The sequence below is a fragment of the Scyliorhinus torazame genome, chromosome 5, assembly GCF_047496885.1.
Source record: "Scyliorhinus torazame isolate Kashiwa2021f chromosome 5, sScyTor2.1, whole genome shotgun sequence".
NCBI classification, from domain to species: Eukaryota; Metazoa; Chordata; class Chondrichthyes; order Carcharhiniformes; family Scyliorhinidae; genus Scyliorhinus; species Scyliorhinus torazame.
The window spans coordinates 225,567,015-225,585,078 of NC_092711.1; the positions used below are offsets into that span (position 1 = coordinate 225,567,015).

Here is an 18,064-nt window from a genome sequence, read left to right on the forward strand (position 1 = left end):
AATCTCGCCCCAGGTGACTGTTTCCCACACAGTGCAGAGTGTAGACCCTGTGCCAGCCTATCCATTTGACGTCAAAGTCCCAACACAAACCCAAAATCCTTTACTGAATTGACAACATTTTGATTTCTTCTTGGTGTTCAATGGATATTACTGATGCTGAGCAAGAGACAGATGTGTCCCTTGTATCTTGTGATTGGATTGGATTGGATTTGTTTATTGTCACGTGTACAGTGAAAAGTATTTTTCTGCGAGCAGCTCAAACAGATCATGTAGTACATGAAAAGAAAATACATAATAGGGCAACACAAGGTACACAATGTAAATACATAGACAACGGCATCGGGTGAAGCATACAGGAGTGTAGTATTAATCAGGTCAGTCCATAAGAAGGTCGTTTGGGAGTCTGGTAACAGCGGGGAAGAAGCTGATTTTGAATCTGTTCATACTTGTAGAACATAGAACATAGAACATACAGTGCAGAAGGAGGCCATTCGGCCCATTGAGTCTGCACCGACACACTCAAGCCCTCACTTCCACCCTATCCCCGCAACCCGATAACCCCTCCTAACCTTTTTGGTCACTAATTGCAATTTATCATGGCCAATCCACCTAACCTGCACGTTTTTGGACTGTGGGAGGAAACCAGAGCACCCGGTGGAAACCCACGCAGACACGGGGAGAACGTGCAGACTCCGCACAGATTCCTAGATGCTGGAATAAATGAATACCCATTTGCTATAAAAAGTTCTAAATTTCCATGGGACCAATTCAATTATGTTCTTAACTCAGTCTGGCCTGAAATTGTGAGGTCCTGTCAAAAATGACTCATGGGATGGATTTGAGCCTGTATCGCTTTTCATATATACAGGATGCAAATGCAGCTTCAATAATATCTAGTTCCAACAAAGACAGCAATTACAGTGCTTTAGAAATCAGGATGGCTTATCCAATTTTAATCCATTTCAACTCATTAGTACATTCTACAGTCAAACTACTTCTAATTCTTCACCAAAAAGGAGAGCTGAACTGACTGCACCTTCAAATGCTGCCACAGGGATAACAAATGGAAACTTGCTGCACCCCAAGCTGCACATAAACCATACTTGGATTGTGAAGATGGGCCTTTGATAGCAGAATGCAACTTCTTTCGGCCCAATCTCTGGGCAAATGCTACTGTGCTTCTCCAGAATCTTGCTAATTGCTCAAGGGTCTAATTAAAATAATAATCTCATATTTAAAAAGTGGATTTGTTTAGTTATACACGAAACACCAGCCTTTCTCAGCACTGAGTTGGTGAAGTTGCATACTTGCTTGGTATCTGTGCTCCCCTGGTTTTTCCATAATCACTGACTTGTTTTTTGCCCTATTTGTCGCTATTTCAATTTTTCTCTCACTTTGGTTACCTGCAGTGAAGATGAGAATATCACTAGGGTCTGGTATGTGCTGGTCAGATACGTGCACATTCTGTGTATTTCATTCCATTTGTGGGTGACTGGGGTGATTGAATGAATTGTTGGCATCATGCTTACTTGTCTCTATTTAATCTGGTAGGACGGATGATTTGAAGTGCAATAGAAAGACTGTAAATCACAATAATAGGCCCAAGTAAAATTTAAAAATGCCAGTTGTTTTCATAAAACCCATTTTTTTTTTAGTAATTACAAGTGGCTCTCCTACGGACTGCTCGCAGAGGGTTTACAGTTCACGGACAGCAAAATCAGGCGGGCTGTAATGTGATCAGATCCTGTCCTGTTGGATTGGTTATATTAAAGTTATCCTGCAAATAATACATAAATTATACTGCTAAAGCATAGTTATGCATATCTTAGTCTGTAAGCATCACAGCCTGATAGTATAATTGCGGCTGTCCTGGGTCAATTAGAGACTAATTGCTTTCAGCAGAACATCAGGTCATTTAGAGGTCAGGCAAAGGACATTTCCCCTCATATTGGCAATGAATGACTTTCCTTCTCTCTTAAAAAACATTAATGTGTGTGTGTGTGACATATGGAGCATGACAAGCAGACACTGAAGCATATGAGAGGGTAATGGAAATTAAATGTAGTCTTATAATTCGAACAAGATACATTTATTAATTTTGTGGAACAAAATCCAAGTCTAAATACAATACATTCTTACAATAATTGACCTACGTACATTGTGTATAGAATATAATAATGGATTAAGATGCTTGCCATATGAAATTCCAGATTACGTGTGCAATACAGTTACAATGAAGATGTTTCTTAAACAGGACAATGAGATACTACAATGAATAGCAGAAGAGGTCATTTTCCATTTTCAAATTACAATTAAGTACATATATTCTTTATAACCTGTACTGTGCTGACTAAACAGAACCCTGATGTGGAATTCATGAAAAATTCTATGATTAATGCTTACAGAGTTTAATATTTAAAAGAAAATGTACTTGATGTTTCTGTTGTGTGGGTGTAGTTGTTTATTGTGTCTTATGTTGAGTCCCTGGTTCTCCAGAGGACTGACTGACTTTCTGTATTTGCAAAATTAGCTTTTTACCTTTGGCATGTAGTTTGATGCATTTCCATTACTTTAATAATTTGGTAACTGCCGAAAAATCCATGTTAAAAGCAAAATTCTAAAATAGAGAACAGACATTCTCCTGGATCAGGAAGTGTTTGATCGTAAGGTAGAGCCACAGGCTTGGTGTTCACTAAGGAACACAGGCTGTGAGCCATAAACGAGACATACACCCGCACAGTTAATAAAATGCTAATTTTTACAGAATGATGTTCAAAATGTGTGGTGTGAGATCTTGCTGACGATGCTCTCCGAGAAAAGTGGAACGTTTGAATTCCTTGTTTTAATAGAGCCGTTAACTGACCATTTTCAAATTGTTGATGGCTGGATACAAAGACCTGGGCATTTTGAAGGAGGGAGAATTAAAGAGGCTGGAATACACACTCCAGTCTGCTGACACATGCCTCTTATACCCTCCCGAGCATGCGTGCGACCCACCAACTGCAGGGCATGATAATCCGACAGATGACACGGCAACCTCGATAGTAGTAAGGATATGGCATGTAGCCGCCGAGAGGTTCACAGACTCGCCGGCAATGTCGCCGTCCACGGTGACATGGGACACAACAGAATCCATGATGATCAAGCAGCTCGAAGTCGAGGCTATTCGCCTCCTGTAAAAATATAAACATATTAAACCTCAGCTTTCATAAGGATAAAAGCACTGCTTTGCTTCAGGCATTCCATATATAAAGGGGATACCAATGTAATATGTGGGTCTGCACCACTGTGTCAATTTTTCCCATGATCAGTTCTTAATGTCCACATTTTTAAAAGGAAATTCCTATGTAAACATGTCATGCTGTAATTACACTCTCCTACCAGCAGTAGCATCTTAGTTTTGTGCCTCTTAGTTTCCCGACCTATATTGCAAAGAAGCTACCCACCTGCAAGCAAACCTCGTTTGTTGCATCCCAAATCACTGTATGGGCTGGGAATATATTAAATGAATTTAATTTATATTATATTTTAAATATCAAAAGCAGCTTGGGAATTCCTCACAGCTGCAATCAGGGTTGCTTCAATTCTGTCTCACCCGATCTTCCAACACAGGTTGTTGGACAGTCAGAAGGCAGGTATGGGGGGGGGGGGGGGAGACAGGGGCTGCCAGCCGTTATGTGGAGCGGGGTGAGGGGCAGGGGAGGATTGTATCAGTGACTTGGGGGTGCTGGCCAATTGGGAGGGAGGGGGTAAACGTTAACCAGTTTGGGTGGATTGGTTGGGGGCGGATGTGTGCATGCAGGAGGTGGATGTCAGGCAGTATGGGGTGAGGGGTGTAGCCACCTAAAATGGCTGATTCCCTATTAATTTGGCCAAAACCCGATTTAAAATGGCTAACCGAAAAGGCTGATGGGAAAAGCAGCCAACAGGACACAAACGGACAGCTGCAGACAGAATAGCATATTCGGCTCTGGGGAAGTCGGCCCAGATCGATACTCAAGACTATTAACAGCACATCAACCCAGACATCTGCAGTTTAATCGGCTATCCCTGGGAACAATTGCAACATATTAGCAATTGAATGCCGGGCCAGACCTGTCGGCGCCTGCAGTGGCCGAAACAACGACAGGTGAACGACCACCCCCCGATCGAGGAATCGCCCCATCATTGGAGCATATCGAACCCAGTGATTGGGAACAAGTCCAATCACTTGGGACTCAGGGTCAAGGGCCGCCCCGAGAGGCGGGAAGCCCCTGGGCCTTATAAAGTGAGGGGCCAAGTTCAGATCTCTCTCTCTCTCCCTTCTTCTCCTGCTCGCGACCTTCGCAAGAACATCGACCAGAAACTGTAAGTTTGACTCCAGCGATCGCTACCCGATAAAGACTTCTCGCCATCGACCCAAATCAGCCTTTTGAATCCCGCGGGCCAGATCCGATTCGATAAGCCATTCATTTCCCTGACCTTGTGGGCCCTTCCTAAAGTTAAGTATTGGCCAGTAGTGGTAGGTTTCGATATAGATAGTAGGATTATTGTGTAAGCATTAATTGTTGTATATAATAAATGACGTGAAGATGCCGGCGTTGGACTGGGGTGAGCACAGTACAAAGCCTTAGAACACCAGGTTAAAGTCCAACAGGTTTGTTTCGATGTCACTCGCTTTCGGAGCGCTGCTCCTTCCTCAGGTGAATGAAGAGGTCTGTTCCAGAAACACATATATAGACAAATTCAAAGATGCCAAACAATGCTAGGAATGCGAGCATTAGCAGGTGATTAAATCTTTACAGATCCAGAGATGGGGTAACCCCAGGTTAAAGAGGTGTGAATTGTCTCAAGCCAGGACAGTTGGTAAGATTTTGCAGGCCAGATGGTGGGGGATGAATGTAATGTGACATGAATCCCAGGTCCCGGTTGAGGCCGCACTCATGTGTGCGGAACTTGGCTATAAGTTTCTGCTCGGCGATTCTGCGTTGTCGCGGGTCCTGAAGGCCGCCTTGGAGAACGCTTACCCGGAGATCAGAGGCTGAATGCCCTTGACTGCTGAAGTGTTCCCCGACTGGAAGGGAACATTCCTGCCTGGTGATTGTTGCGCGATGTCCGTTCATTCGTTGTCGCACCGTCTGCATGGTCTCGCCAATGTACCACGCTTCGGGACATCCTTTCCTGCAGCGTATGAGGTAGACAACGTTGGCCGAGTCGCACGAGTATGTACCGCGTACCTGGTGGGTGGTGTTCTCACGTGTAATAGTGGTATCCATGTCGATGATCTGGCACGTCTTGCAGAGATTACCATGACAGGGTTGTGTGGTGTTGTGCGACTCGGCCAACGTTGTCTACCTCATACGCTGCAGGAAAGGATGTCCCGAAGCGTGGTACATTGGCGAGACCATGCAGACGGTGCGACAACGAATGAACGGACATCGCGCAACAATCACCAGGCAGGAATGTTCCCTTCCAGTCGGGGAACACTTCAGCAGTCAAGGGCATTCAGCCTCTGATCTCCGGGTAAGCGTTCTCCAAGGCGGCCTTCAGGACCCGCGACAACGCAGAATCGCCGAGCAGAAACTTATAGCCAAGTTCTGCACACATGAGTGCGGCCTCAACCGGGACCTGGGATTCATGTCACATTACATTCATCCCCCACCATCTGGCCTGCGAAATCCTACCAACTGTCCTGGCTTGAGACAATTCACACCTCTTTAACCTGGGGTTACCCCATCTCTGGATCTGTAAAGATTTAATCACCTGCTAATGCTCGCATTCCTAGCATTGTTTGGCATCTTTGAATTTGTCTATATATGTGTTTCTGGAACAGACCTCTTCATTCACCTGAGGAAGGAGCAGCGCTCCGAAAGCTAGTGACATCGAAACAAACCTGTTGGACTTTAACCTGGTGTTGTAAGACTTTGTACTATAATAAATGACAGTTGATTTCAATCTTACTAAGTGGTGTGCTGACTTATTAATCATAACTCGAGCTTGAACCACGTGGCGGTATCAGAAAGATACCTGGCGACTCGTGAGCAAAGGTGACATAATTAGAGGTAATAAAACTAAAGCTAAAAAGAGAACAGGGGGTATTGGCCATTTTGGGGTGACGTTGGGCAATTGGGAAGAGGCGATGCTGGCCAGTCCAGGGAGGCATGGGTCATTGGCAGGGGGTGGGGGTGCTGGTGGTTGACCTGTTGGGGGTGTGTTTGGGTTGGGTATCAGCCAGTCAGGGGTGAGCATGTGGGGTGCGGAGCTGGATGGCCAAGGGGCTGTTGACAACTTTAGGGTGGGGGGGTGGGGCGGAATTTGAGTCAGGCACTCCAGGAGGAGGGGGATTGGGTACTCCGGGTGGGGATGTGTGCCAAAGTTTGAGACTTAAGTTGAATTTTCAAATAGTTCCCAGTGCAGGACAAGTGCCCTGGGGAAGTTTGTACTTCCCAGGTAATTGACGTGTGATCTTTACCTGGTATACCTTCTGGGGAGAAGGGGTTGGTCGGTGGTGGGGTTCCCTGGTGCATCGTTGGGCTAACCCCCCCAGTTTTGACACATTGTAGCTCAGGCATTACGGCCCTGTATTTTATTTTCACTCCCCATCTACTAATCATTGGGAGACAGACTAAAAAATATAGCAACTGGTGCCTAGAATTACTATCATATTATCATATGAATACTTATTCAATTTTTTTGACCCTCCCTTTTCCATTGAGTTGACCCATTGATCAAACCCGGCTGTTAATATTATCAAAAGTAACTCCCATTCTTGGAAGATATATAACTACCTTGAGGTCTATCTGTGTAAGGAATTAGTCACAGTGGAAGGGGGCAATCTGGTGAGAGGCTCCAGCAGAGCAATTTCAAAGGGACAAAGCTTATCTCGTCATCTTCATTTTTCCTTCAATTTGTCTTGTCTGCATACACAATAACATAGCGCAGGCCAATCTAATTTATATCTAATGAGACAGATGACTGTCCCTTTATCTGTTTTGAAAATGATAGAAAATAGCATTATCTTCGGCTAGACTTCATCCATTACTTTCCGCTGATGATTTTTCTTTTTTTAAATTATCTTTAAAAGTGTTATTTCAGTGATCTTTTGACTGATTACTTTGCTAGAAAAAAAACAAGGTCGCTGATTGGTTTGATTTTCTCTTGACTTAAAAGTAAAAAAACAAATAAATGTTTGGAAAAAAATCCAAATATGATTGAATCAGATTTTGCTCTGACAGTGGTGAAATATATCTGTCAAACCACAGTGCTTATCTTTCCCGGCTTACATCAAAATAGCTATGAATCATGTTTTTACTCAGTGCACTGCACTCGTGAGAGAGAGGTGTTTTTTTCATGGGTGAGTTCTCTATCTAGATTCCAATCTCTTTCTTATAAGTAGTCTTGTCTTTATTTCATCAATTTTACTGTGTTCCACTGAATGTTCACCTCTTGTCCCTCCAAATGTACTGACTTACCACCTTCCTCCTTCTTACATCATCACTGTGTTGAAATCAAGCTCCCACCGGAACAATAGTGGGGAGGCAGTGGCGGTGTTATGCTGTCACTGGACTAGCAATCCAGAGACCCAGGGTAATGCTCTGGGGACCCAGGTTCAAATCCCCCCACCTTCACCTACTGGATGTCAAAATCTGGAATTAAAATGTCTAAAGATGACCGTGAAACCATTGTTGTAAAAACCCATCTGGCTCGCTAATGTCCTTTAGGGAAGGAAATCTTCTATCCTTACCTGGTCTGGTCTACATGTGACTCCAGACCCACAGCAATGTGGTTGACTCTTAAATGCCCTCGGGATGGGCAATAAATGTTGGCCCAGCCAGCGACGCCCACATCCCATGAACAAACAAAAAAAAACATAGGAACAGGAGCAGGCCATTCATTCCCAAGCCTGTTCATCATTGAATTAGATCATGGATGATATGTATGTTAATTCCATCTAACAGGCTTAGTTCTGGATCAGTTAATATCCATTTCAGTTTTGACATGTTCAATTGACCTAACCTCAACAATTTAATGAGAGCGAGTTCTTGATTTCCATTACAGTTTGTGTGAAGAACTGCTTAATTGCAGACTTCACCCTGAACAGTTCTAATTTTAAGGTGATATATCCCCTTATGCTGGACACCCTCACCAGAGAAAATAAATCTCCCTGATCTACTATCACTGATGTTTCAGTCCCTGGTTCGATTCCCGGCTCGGGTCACTGTCTGTGTGAAGTCTGCACATTCTAGCAGTGTCTGCGTGGGTTTCCTCCGGGTGCTCCGGTTTCCTCCCACAAGTCCCAAAAGACGTGCTTGTTAGGTGAATTGGACATTCTGAATTCTCCCTTCGTGTACCCAAACAGGCGCCGGAATGTGGCGACTAGGGGCGTTTCGCAGTAACTTCATTGCAGTGTTAACGTGAGCCTACTTGTGACAAGAAAGATTATTATTATTATCTTGATCATCTTAAACATCTCAATTAGATCATCCCTTGATCTTTTATCAGGGGACTGGAAGCCTCATCTGGCCCATATAATTGAACCCTTTAGTCCAGTTTTATTCTGGTGGATCTGTGCAGCTCTGTCAATCTTCGCAGAACCCTGGAGCTCTTTTATCACCACTGAGTAACTCCTACAGGCACAGATTCTTAAAATCTTAAGCTTGGCATCACCTAGACATACCTAGATGTCACTAGACTAATAGTCCAGAGGGCCTGACTGATGCTCTGGGGACAGAGAGGTTCACTTCTAACACAGCAGTTGGTGGCATTTGAATTCAGTTAATAAAACCTGGAATGTAAAGCTAATCTAAGTAATCGTGACCATGGCAACAATCATTGATTTTTGTAAAAATCTATCTGGCTCACTAATGTCCTTCAGTGAAGGAAATCTGCCATTTATACCTACGCATGACTCCAGACCCACAGTTAAAGTGGCCGGGTAAACTGCTCAGATCAAAGGCAATTAGGGATGGACAAATTTACCCCTTTAAGGGGTTGATAATTAGTTTATTTGCTTTTAATTAGTTCAAAAGAGCATAAAGGGACACTTTAGTTTGATTTGATAAGTTTCCATTAAAATGTTTTGTTACAGTAAAATCATCATGCCCCTTGAAAAGGGGGTATAGTAATCTTTATTAGTGTCACAGGTAGCACAGTTAACACTGCAATGAAGTTACTGTGAAAATCCCCTAGATGCCACACTACGGTGCCTGCTCGGGTACACTGAGGGAGAATTCAGAATGTCCAATTCACCTACATGCACGTCTTTTGGGATTTGTGGGAGGAAACCATAGCACCCGGAAGAAATCCACGCAGGCACGGGGAGAATGTGCAGACTCCGTACAGACAGTGGCCCGAGCCGGGAATCGAACCCGGGTCCCTGGTGCTGTGAAGCAACAGTGCTATCCACTGTGCTACCGTGCCGCCTATTTGTTTATGAGTCTCAAAAAGTGTCTAAAGACAAACAGCCTATGGCCTTATTAGAGTGAAAACACTCAATCTCATCTGATCTCAGAAGCCAAGTTAATACTTGGATGGTGGGCCGAGTACACTAGCAGTATTTCAAACCTGAATGGCTCAATGGGTTACACCCTGACCTCAGCCCAGGTTAAAGGTCCACTCCTGAACTTCAGTGACCACGTTTAAAGTGGCTGCAATGTCACATCTCCCCCAAAATGTTATTTTAGTTTGATAAGTTTCCCTTCAAGCTTTATTTGTTTAGGTAACAACACCCATTTAAGGTATTGATCATTGGTTTATTTGTTCATTGTTTGCTCAAAAGGGTATCAAGAGAAACATTGCCACTGATGGTGGATTGTAGAGTTAGGAGCTATAGGTTTGTATTAGTTGACTTGGTGAATAAAATCTAAAGCTCAACGAAGATTGACTTTTGGTCTCCTTCACCTACTGCATGTCAAAGGTTTAATAGCTGTCAGGTAGTGTGCCTGGCTTCAGCCCCACAACCCTCTAAGATCCAAAGGCTCCTGAAATTCTGGTACATCCCCAATTTTAATCACTCCATTTAATCAGTGACCATTTCTTCAGTTGCCTCGGTCCTAGCTTTGGAATTCCCTCCTTACACCACTTTGCTGCCCTACCTCATTTTCCTCCTTTAATACATTTCTTAAAACTTAACTCTTTGACCAAGCTTCCAATGGTCTGACCTAATATCTCCTTCTGTAGCTCGGTGTCATACTTCATTTTATAGTGCTCCTGTGAAGCATCTTGAAATGTTTCATTATGTTAAAGGAGCTATGTAAACATAGGTTGTTGTTGAGACTGTGATAGTATTGTAATATAGTACAAGGTCCCCCACTCATTCCCATCCTTTGCCAATTTGTGATCCCGATCCACCAGAAAAAGGTGACAAACATTGTGTATATCCATTGACCAGATGTGCTTTATCTTTACCAAAGTGAACATCCTCTGATATTGCATTGTTAGAAAAGCTTACATGTTTGATGGGAAACTTTGATGGTGTTACTCTCAGGTTAGCAGTATAAACTATCAGAATTGACATAATAGCTACTTGACGTGAAAATGGCTGCTAATTTCAATTATTGCCATTATGTCTTAAATAACCAAGGCATTCAGACTATGAGAAATTGGGACACAGCCAGAATCTCCATGTCCACGCCTGGACTCCAACATTTAGGTGAATTGGAACTTCATAAACTGAGGTTGCTTCCAGGCATTTCACCAACACAATGAACAAAGAACAATTAACGACATTGAATTTTGAATAGTTGCCCCAATATTTCACAACCACCCAGGTGGGTGGATGGGGAGGCATGCCTTTAACTCCTGCCAGGCGTTTGATCTCTTGTCTCTACAGCACGGTAGCACAGTGGTTAGCACTGTGGCTTCACAGCGCCAGGGTCCCAGGTTTGATTCCCCGCTGGGTCACTGTCTGTGCAGAGTCTGCACGTTCTCCCCGTGTCTGCGTGGGTTTCCTCCGGGTGCTCCGGTTTCCTCTCACAGTCCAAAGACGTGCAGGTTAGGTGGATTGGCCATGCTAAATTGCCCTTAGTGACCTTAAAGGTTAGGAAGGGTTATTAGGTTATGGGGATAGGGTGAAAGTGAGGGCTTAAGTGGGTCGGTGCAGACTTGGTGGGCTGAATGGCCTCCTTCTGCACTGTATGTTCTATGTTCTATGTAATGTCTCCATAAGTGGTTCAGTGTCAATTTTAGTTTGTTAACACTTCTGTAAGGCACCTTGGGAGGTTTTCCAATGATAGCGATGCTATATAAATGCAACTTGTTGATGTTTACACCGTTTTTCAGCTGGTCACATGCCAGCAAAGGCTGTGGAATCTCAGGGCGCTTCAGTCTAAAACTCTGCAAGACTGAATTTTTAATGGAATTGCTCAGGCAAAGCTTGCCACGCTACATAGTGCAAAATGACAGCATTCTTCTCCTCCCTGCCTGCAAGTTAGGAGAGCAGTGCATTGCACTGGCACTCCTGAAGTCTGGCAATAAACAAAGATGCTACATTTATGGCAGGGGAAATAATTTTTACTGAAGTGCTCGTGAGTCTTATTTTTCACTGCTGTTGTAAAGAGGCAATAGGTTTCTCGCGGAGGTAATTTTAAAAGATGGTTGTTCAGAAAAATAATAAAGAACAATAAAGAAGAAGCATTTCCAAAGCAGAAGGTTTTAGCAGGACTCATTGACTGACGCTTTTGCTTCTCAGTGGAGTTTCTTAATCAAGAATGCAAGTCAACCTCATTGTTATGCTTTTTCAAAATAATGTTAGATTTGAGGTGGAGAGAAACCTTCATCCAGGATAGATTCTTGCTGCTGAGATTGTGATGGAATGAAAATAATATCACGTGACGCACACAAGAGTGGTCGAAAATCTTACAAGGTAAGTTATGGAGAAAGAGCAAATTGTAATAGATGAGTGTCTCAGCACTCGGAGATGGTGGCGCATTGGGAATGTTAGTAGTCCCGAGGCATAGGCTAATGCATTTGTATCCCTGGGTTCAACTCCCATCATGGCGGCTGGTGAAATTTTAATTTGGTTGGTAAAATTTGGAATAGCATGTTTTGCTGTCGTGGAACTCCACGAATTCTGCGCTGGCGTCTCAGAAATGGAGAATCCAGCCCATGGTCTTTACAAGGAACTGCTTGACAATTTTTTCTACCCACGTAACAATATAATCAGGGGCGAGATTCTCCGACCCCCCGCCGGGTCGGAGAATCGCCGGGGGCTGGCGTGAATCCTGCCCCCGCTGGTTGCCGAATTCTCCGGGACCGGATATTCGGCGGGGGCGGGAATCGCGCCGCGCCGGATGGCGGGCCCCTTCCCCGCGATTCTCCGGCCCGTATGGTGATGCCTGTCCCACCGGCGTGGATTAAACCACCTCTCTTACCGGCGGGACAAGGCGGCGCGGGTGGGCTCCGGGGTCCTGGGGGGGGGGGGCCGTGGGGCAATCTGGTCCCGGCGGGTGCCCCACGGTGGCCTGGCCCGCGATCGGGGCCCACCGATCCGCGGGCGGGCCTGTGCCGTGGGGGCACTCTTTTCCTTCCGCCTTCGCCACGGTCTCCACCATGGCGGAGGCGGAAGAGACTCCCTCCACTGCGCATGCGCGGGGTGCTGTGAGCGGCCGCTAACGCTCCCGCACATGCGCTGCCCGGCAATGTCATTTCCGCGCCAGCTGGCGGGGCGGAAATCAGTCCGGCGTGGGCCTAGCCCCTCAACGTTAGGGCTCGGCCCCCCAAGATGTGGAGGATTCCGCACCTTTGGGGCGGCGCGATGCCCGACTGATTTGCGCCGTTTTTGGCGCCGGTCAGCGGACATCACGCCGATACCGGAGAATTTCGCCCCATGTTATTGTTTTTCAAATGTTAATATTGCAATATAAACAATAAATAGCTCTTCATGATCTAGGTAAAGGTATGTTTTTCAAGTTTGTATTTGAGGACATTGGGGGAGATATTTGCTCATCTAATGCCGCTTCTTGTCGCTTCTTGTGCAAATCATGTGTCATTCTTCAATAAAAGTTGTGTGAAACATGCAGGTAGCGGCCTATTCCACTGCTTGTCCCCGGAGAATCAACTTAAGTCTGCCTGACGCTGCTCGGTGTAACACTGCATGAATCCATTTCCCCTCCAGTGTCTCTAATTAAGTAGAATCAATCCAAGTTGAATCAAATCCTTCTACTCTCCTATAATAGACATTTGGAGGCTGTATTGATTATCATTTTGTGCAAAATGAATTCCTGGTCACTTTTAATTCCTTCACTCTTGTCCAGTCAATTCTTTTTAATTGAATGTACTTTTTAGTTACTCATAGCCTTGCCGGCTGCTGCAATGAATTTACTCTTGCAGTCTTTTGATTTGACTTAAGTTTCAGATAATATTTTTTGCGGGATACTTTCCACTCTTTTCCATTTTCTTCCACATTTGCACATATCTTATGAAAAATTGAGCAGCTTGGGCGGAATTCTCTCTCCTCACGCTGGGTGGGAGAATTGCCCGGGCGCGAGTCCCGCCACGCCGCCCCGACGCCCGCATGCAATTCTCCCACCCCCCCAAAACGGCGCGGCGAGAATCACGGCTGGCCGCTGGGAGAATCGCTGCTTGCCGTTGGTTACGGGCAAGCGGCGATTCTCCGGCCCGAACGGCCTGTCCAACACGACAGGTTCCCGCCGGCGTCATCCACACCTGGGGCGTCATTCTCCGCCGGCGGGAGTCTCCGTTTTGCTGGCGCCCGGGGGTTTCCCGACGGCGTGGGGCTGCCCCACAATGGGAAACCCCATTGACCGGCCGGTGTTACGGAGACTCCCGCCGGCCGGTCGGGGCAGAAATGTGGCGGGGCAGGTAGGAGAATTTCGCCCCTGGTCACTGCTGCCGGGAACAGCGCGGGAACGCTGGCGGGGGGGGGGGGGCGGCCTGTGGGGGCGGGAGGGGGGGTTCCTGCACCGGGAAGGGGGGCCTCAAAAGGGGTCTGACCCGCGAATGGTGCTCACCGATCGGCCGGTCTCCCTGAAGGAGGACCTCCCTTCCTCCGCCGCCTCGCAAGATCCATCCGACATCTTCTTGCGGGGCGTCCGCGGGGAGGACGGCAACCGTGCATGCATGGGTTGGTGGTGGGTTGGTGCCGGCCACCCGCGCATGCACAGGTGACGTCATTTACGCGGCGCCAGTCGTGCCATTTGCATGCCGCCGCTTTTATGCGGCGCCAAGGCCCAGCGTGCATAAATGATGCGGTGCCGCTCCTAGCCCCCCGGGGGTGGGAGAATAGGGGTCTGGGAGCGGCCTCCGACGCCGGAGTGAAACACTCCGGTTTTCACTCTGGCGTCGGGACTTAGTCGCCCGATGCGAGAATTGCGCCCCTTATTTTTCATTTATCCTTTCATGGGATAAGGACATTGCTTGTGAGGCCAACATTTGTTGCACAAGTTTAATTTGCCTTCAACTGAGTGACTTGCTCCCCAATTTTAGAGGGCAGTTAAGAGTCAACCACACTGTTGTGGGTTTTGGAGTTACTCGTAGGCCAGACCAGCTGGGGCGAAATTCTCCGGTATCGGCGCGATGTCCGCCGACAGGCGCCCAAAACGGCGCAAATCAGTCGGGCATCGCGCCGCCCCAAAGGTGCGGAATGCTCCGCATCTTGGGGGGGCCGAGCCCCAACCGGAAGGGGCTAGGCCCGCGGCGGACGAATTTCCGCCCCGCCAGCTGGCGGAAAAGGCCTTTGGTGCCCCGCCAACCGGCGCGGCGCGATTCCCGCCCCCGCCGAATATCCGGTGTCTGAGAATTCGGCAACTGGCGGGGGCAGGATTCACACCAGCCCACCGCCGATTCTCCGACCCGGCAGGGTGTTGGAGAATCTCGCCGATGTCAAAACATTTACAGCTGCCATTTTTGTATTGTCACCAATCACAAGTCATTGCTAGGCCTCTTCCGTGAATAGCATCTGCAAGGATTCAGCGCTGGGCTCTGTTACTGGCTGCTTATGAATACTCTTTCATGCCCTGCCCAGGGACCCAGATTGTGCATGCTGATGTATTGAGATGTCTTCCCCTGTAGATAGAATCCGAGAAACCCTCCTTCGGCAGACAAAGTCATTGCTGTCCAGATTTTCATGGACCCCTTGCCTGTCACTGCCTCGTGTGTTTGTGACTGGATGCAAGCCTGTACTAACCAAGGTGCACCATCTGGTGCTATACAGTGGGCAGCATAGGCCTCTACCAGGGGAGTTGAAGACTTTCTCCTCAAAATTGTCGGAGTTGACCGTGGGGAACCAGGGTTGTTGCCTCTGTGAAGGGGCCGGCTGTCACATTGAAGGACCTTCAAAGCAGCCACCACGGAGTGCCCAAAATGAAGATGCTGGTGAGAAGCTACGCCTGGTGGTCGGGTTTGGACACTGATATCTGGACGTTGACCCAGTAGTGCAACGGGATTTGCCACGTCTGCACTACCCCATACCATTCTGCAATGAATGGTTTGGCAGAGTGGACCATGCAGACGGTTAAACAGGGGCTCAAGAAACAGACATCCAGTTTGATGGACACAAGACTGGCAAGATTTTTATTCTCGCGCAGGACCACGCCACACGCAGTAACTGGGGTAGATCTGTTGAGATGTTTTAATGAGTCATTGACTTCGTCGAGGACTGAGTTTGATTCTACTGAATAACGGTGTAAAGGTATGTCACAATCAAGGTTTGCAAGGGCGTTGCCCAGATTGATGTCGACCTCCTCGCCGCTTCACACCTAACGTGGTGTTCAGGCGTAACTTCAACAACGGTGCTTGCTGGCTCTCTGGGAGTGTTTTACATCAAATGGGACCAGTCCCATACCAAGTTCAGGTCCGGGGGCATCCAATGAAATGACACCTGTATCACATTCGCTCACAGAGGTTGCTCCCTCGTGAAGTGCTTCGAAAGAAGTCTGCTCTGGATCTCCCTATTCCTTTGCCGAACCAGCCTGCTGTGAGGCCTCCAGTCTCTCTCGTTGCCAACATGCCCGAAGTTGTGTCTTCCAACTCTGCAATGGAGGCGCAGACCTTGGAGGTCTCGGATGACGACTCTGTAGTTCGGCCGCCTCCTGACGTTCGTCCGCCGCATCATTCCTGCCACAGACGGATCCTGTACATCAGCTCTAAGAGGACTTACCGGAGTCGAAGAGACTCCGAAGTCCTCCAGCTGCTCCTCCCTCTCTGCCTAACCGTTTGTCGAGGGGGTCTTCAGACTTTGTGGGGCGGGGGAGGAATGTAATAACCCGCATGGGACGTATAGGGTGGGAATGCTTGTCTTCCCCTTGCTCCTTGCGAAGGATGAGTTCCCCTGCTAGGGTGTGAGATTACAATTACTCAGTCTATATAAGGTCGGCCAGTAAGGCATCTATCAGAAGAAACCCAGAAGGGGTCTGCCAGGAAGTATATTTATATCGTTTGTAAATAAAACTACTGTGGTATTATAGGAATTACGGTACCTGATAGGCTAAAGCACCATTGGTGTAACTGTGTGCTTTCTATTGGTTAGAGTGTATGATAGCTCCGCCCTGATAGGCGGGGTATAAGAACCCGTGCCGCCCCAGCAGCCCTCATTCTGTACCTCAGCTGCTGGGGGAAACATCTAGCTTATTAAAGCCTTCAGTTGGAATACAACCTTGCTTTAGTGGTCATTGACCGTGCATCAATTTAATAAGCTAGTTTTTTTTTAAGAAGAAAGGATGGAGCTCCGAATCACGCCGGAGTGTCTGCAACTTAGCCCCCATGCGGTGAACTCAGCAGCAATCTTTAAGCACTGGCTGGAGTGCTTTAAAGGGTATCTCGAGACGGTCGAAAACGCACCCACGGGAGAGCAGAAACTGCACGTCCTGCACTCAAGGGTGAGCCCGGAGATTTACACCCTCATCGAGGAAGCGGAAGACTTCGATGCAGCAATGGAGCTGCTAAAAGGACACTATATTCGCCCGGTAAACCAGGTCTACGCCTGGCACCTGCTTGCAACAAGGCGACAAACCCCTGGGGAATCGCTGGAGGAATTCTACCGTGCACTTCTGGTGTTGGGCAGAAGCTGCGGCTGCCCGCAAGGTTCGGCGAGCGAACACATAGAACTCTTAGTCCGGGACGCTTTTGTGGCAGGTATGCTTTCGTGGCAGGTATGCTATTGTCACAAATCCGCCAGCGCCTGTTAGAAAGGCACACCCTGGGTCTCAGGGAGGCACGGGCCCTTGCAGGGTCCCTGGACGTGGCCTCCAGGAACGCCCGCGCTTACGTTCCCGACCGCGCGGCAGCCCCCTGGGCAGCGTGGAACCCCTCCGCGGCCGACCCCGAGACTTTCCCCATTCCCCCACAGGACTGCACTGCAGGGCGGCCTGGCAACCCCAAGGGGCCCCGCTGATACTTTTGCGGACAGGCCAAGCACCCCTGCCAGCGCTGCACGGCCCACCTGCAAGGGATGCGGCAAAAAGGGCCATTTCGTCGGGCTATGCCAGGCCCGGGCGGTTGCCGTGGTCTCCAGCGGCGAATGCAGACCGCAACCACAAACTTCTCTATGGGCCCCGTGCGGCCAGCAGTCGCAGCCACCTCCATATCCCAGGGCTACGTGCGGACCCTGGGTGCCGCCATCTAGTTGGAGGGATGGGCGCAGCCATTTTGTGCACCACCAGCCATGTGCAACCAATGGGAGACGCCATGTTGGTTGAATCCCCAGGACCCCAGCTTGGCTGACCACACACTGCCCGAACAGAACTCTCAACTGCTGCGACTAGCCTTGGTGACTCTGGATCAGTCTCGGCCTCGAACGCTCTCAACCGCTACGACGACCGTATTCATCAACGGGCACGAGACGTCCTGCTTAATTGACTCTGGGAGCACGGAGAGCTTCATACACCCCGACATGGTAAGGCGCTGTCCTCTCCTCATCCAGCCCGTGAATCAAAAAACCTCCCTGGCCTCCGGTTCAAACTCAGTGGAGATAAAGGGGTTTTGTGTAGCAAACCTCACAGTCCAGGGAACGGAGTTCAAAAACTTCCGTCTCTACGTCTTTCCCCACCTCTGCACGGCTACACTCCTGGGTTTAGACTTCCAGTGTAACCTTCAAAGTCTGACCTTCTAATTCGGCGGCACTATACCC

General features: G+C 47.8%; 1 protein-coding gene across 1 annotated transcript in view; it reads right to left on the reverse strand.

The window, feature by feature from the left end:
• Positions 1–2,073: 2,073 nt before the first annotated feature.
• tnmd (tenomodulin) overlaps positions 2,074–18,064 on the reverse strand; it is a 235,758-nt gene continuing 219,767 nt past the window's right edge. The window contains exon 7 of the mRNA XM_072505198.1: positions 2,074–3,173. Within this exon, the coding sequence (XP_072361299.1) occupies positions 2,967–3,173 (207 nt within the window). The 3' untranslated portion in view covers positions 2,074–2,966. The remainder of the gene's footprint in view (positions 3,174–18,064) is intronic.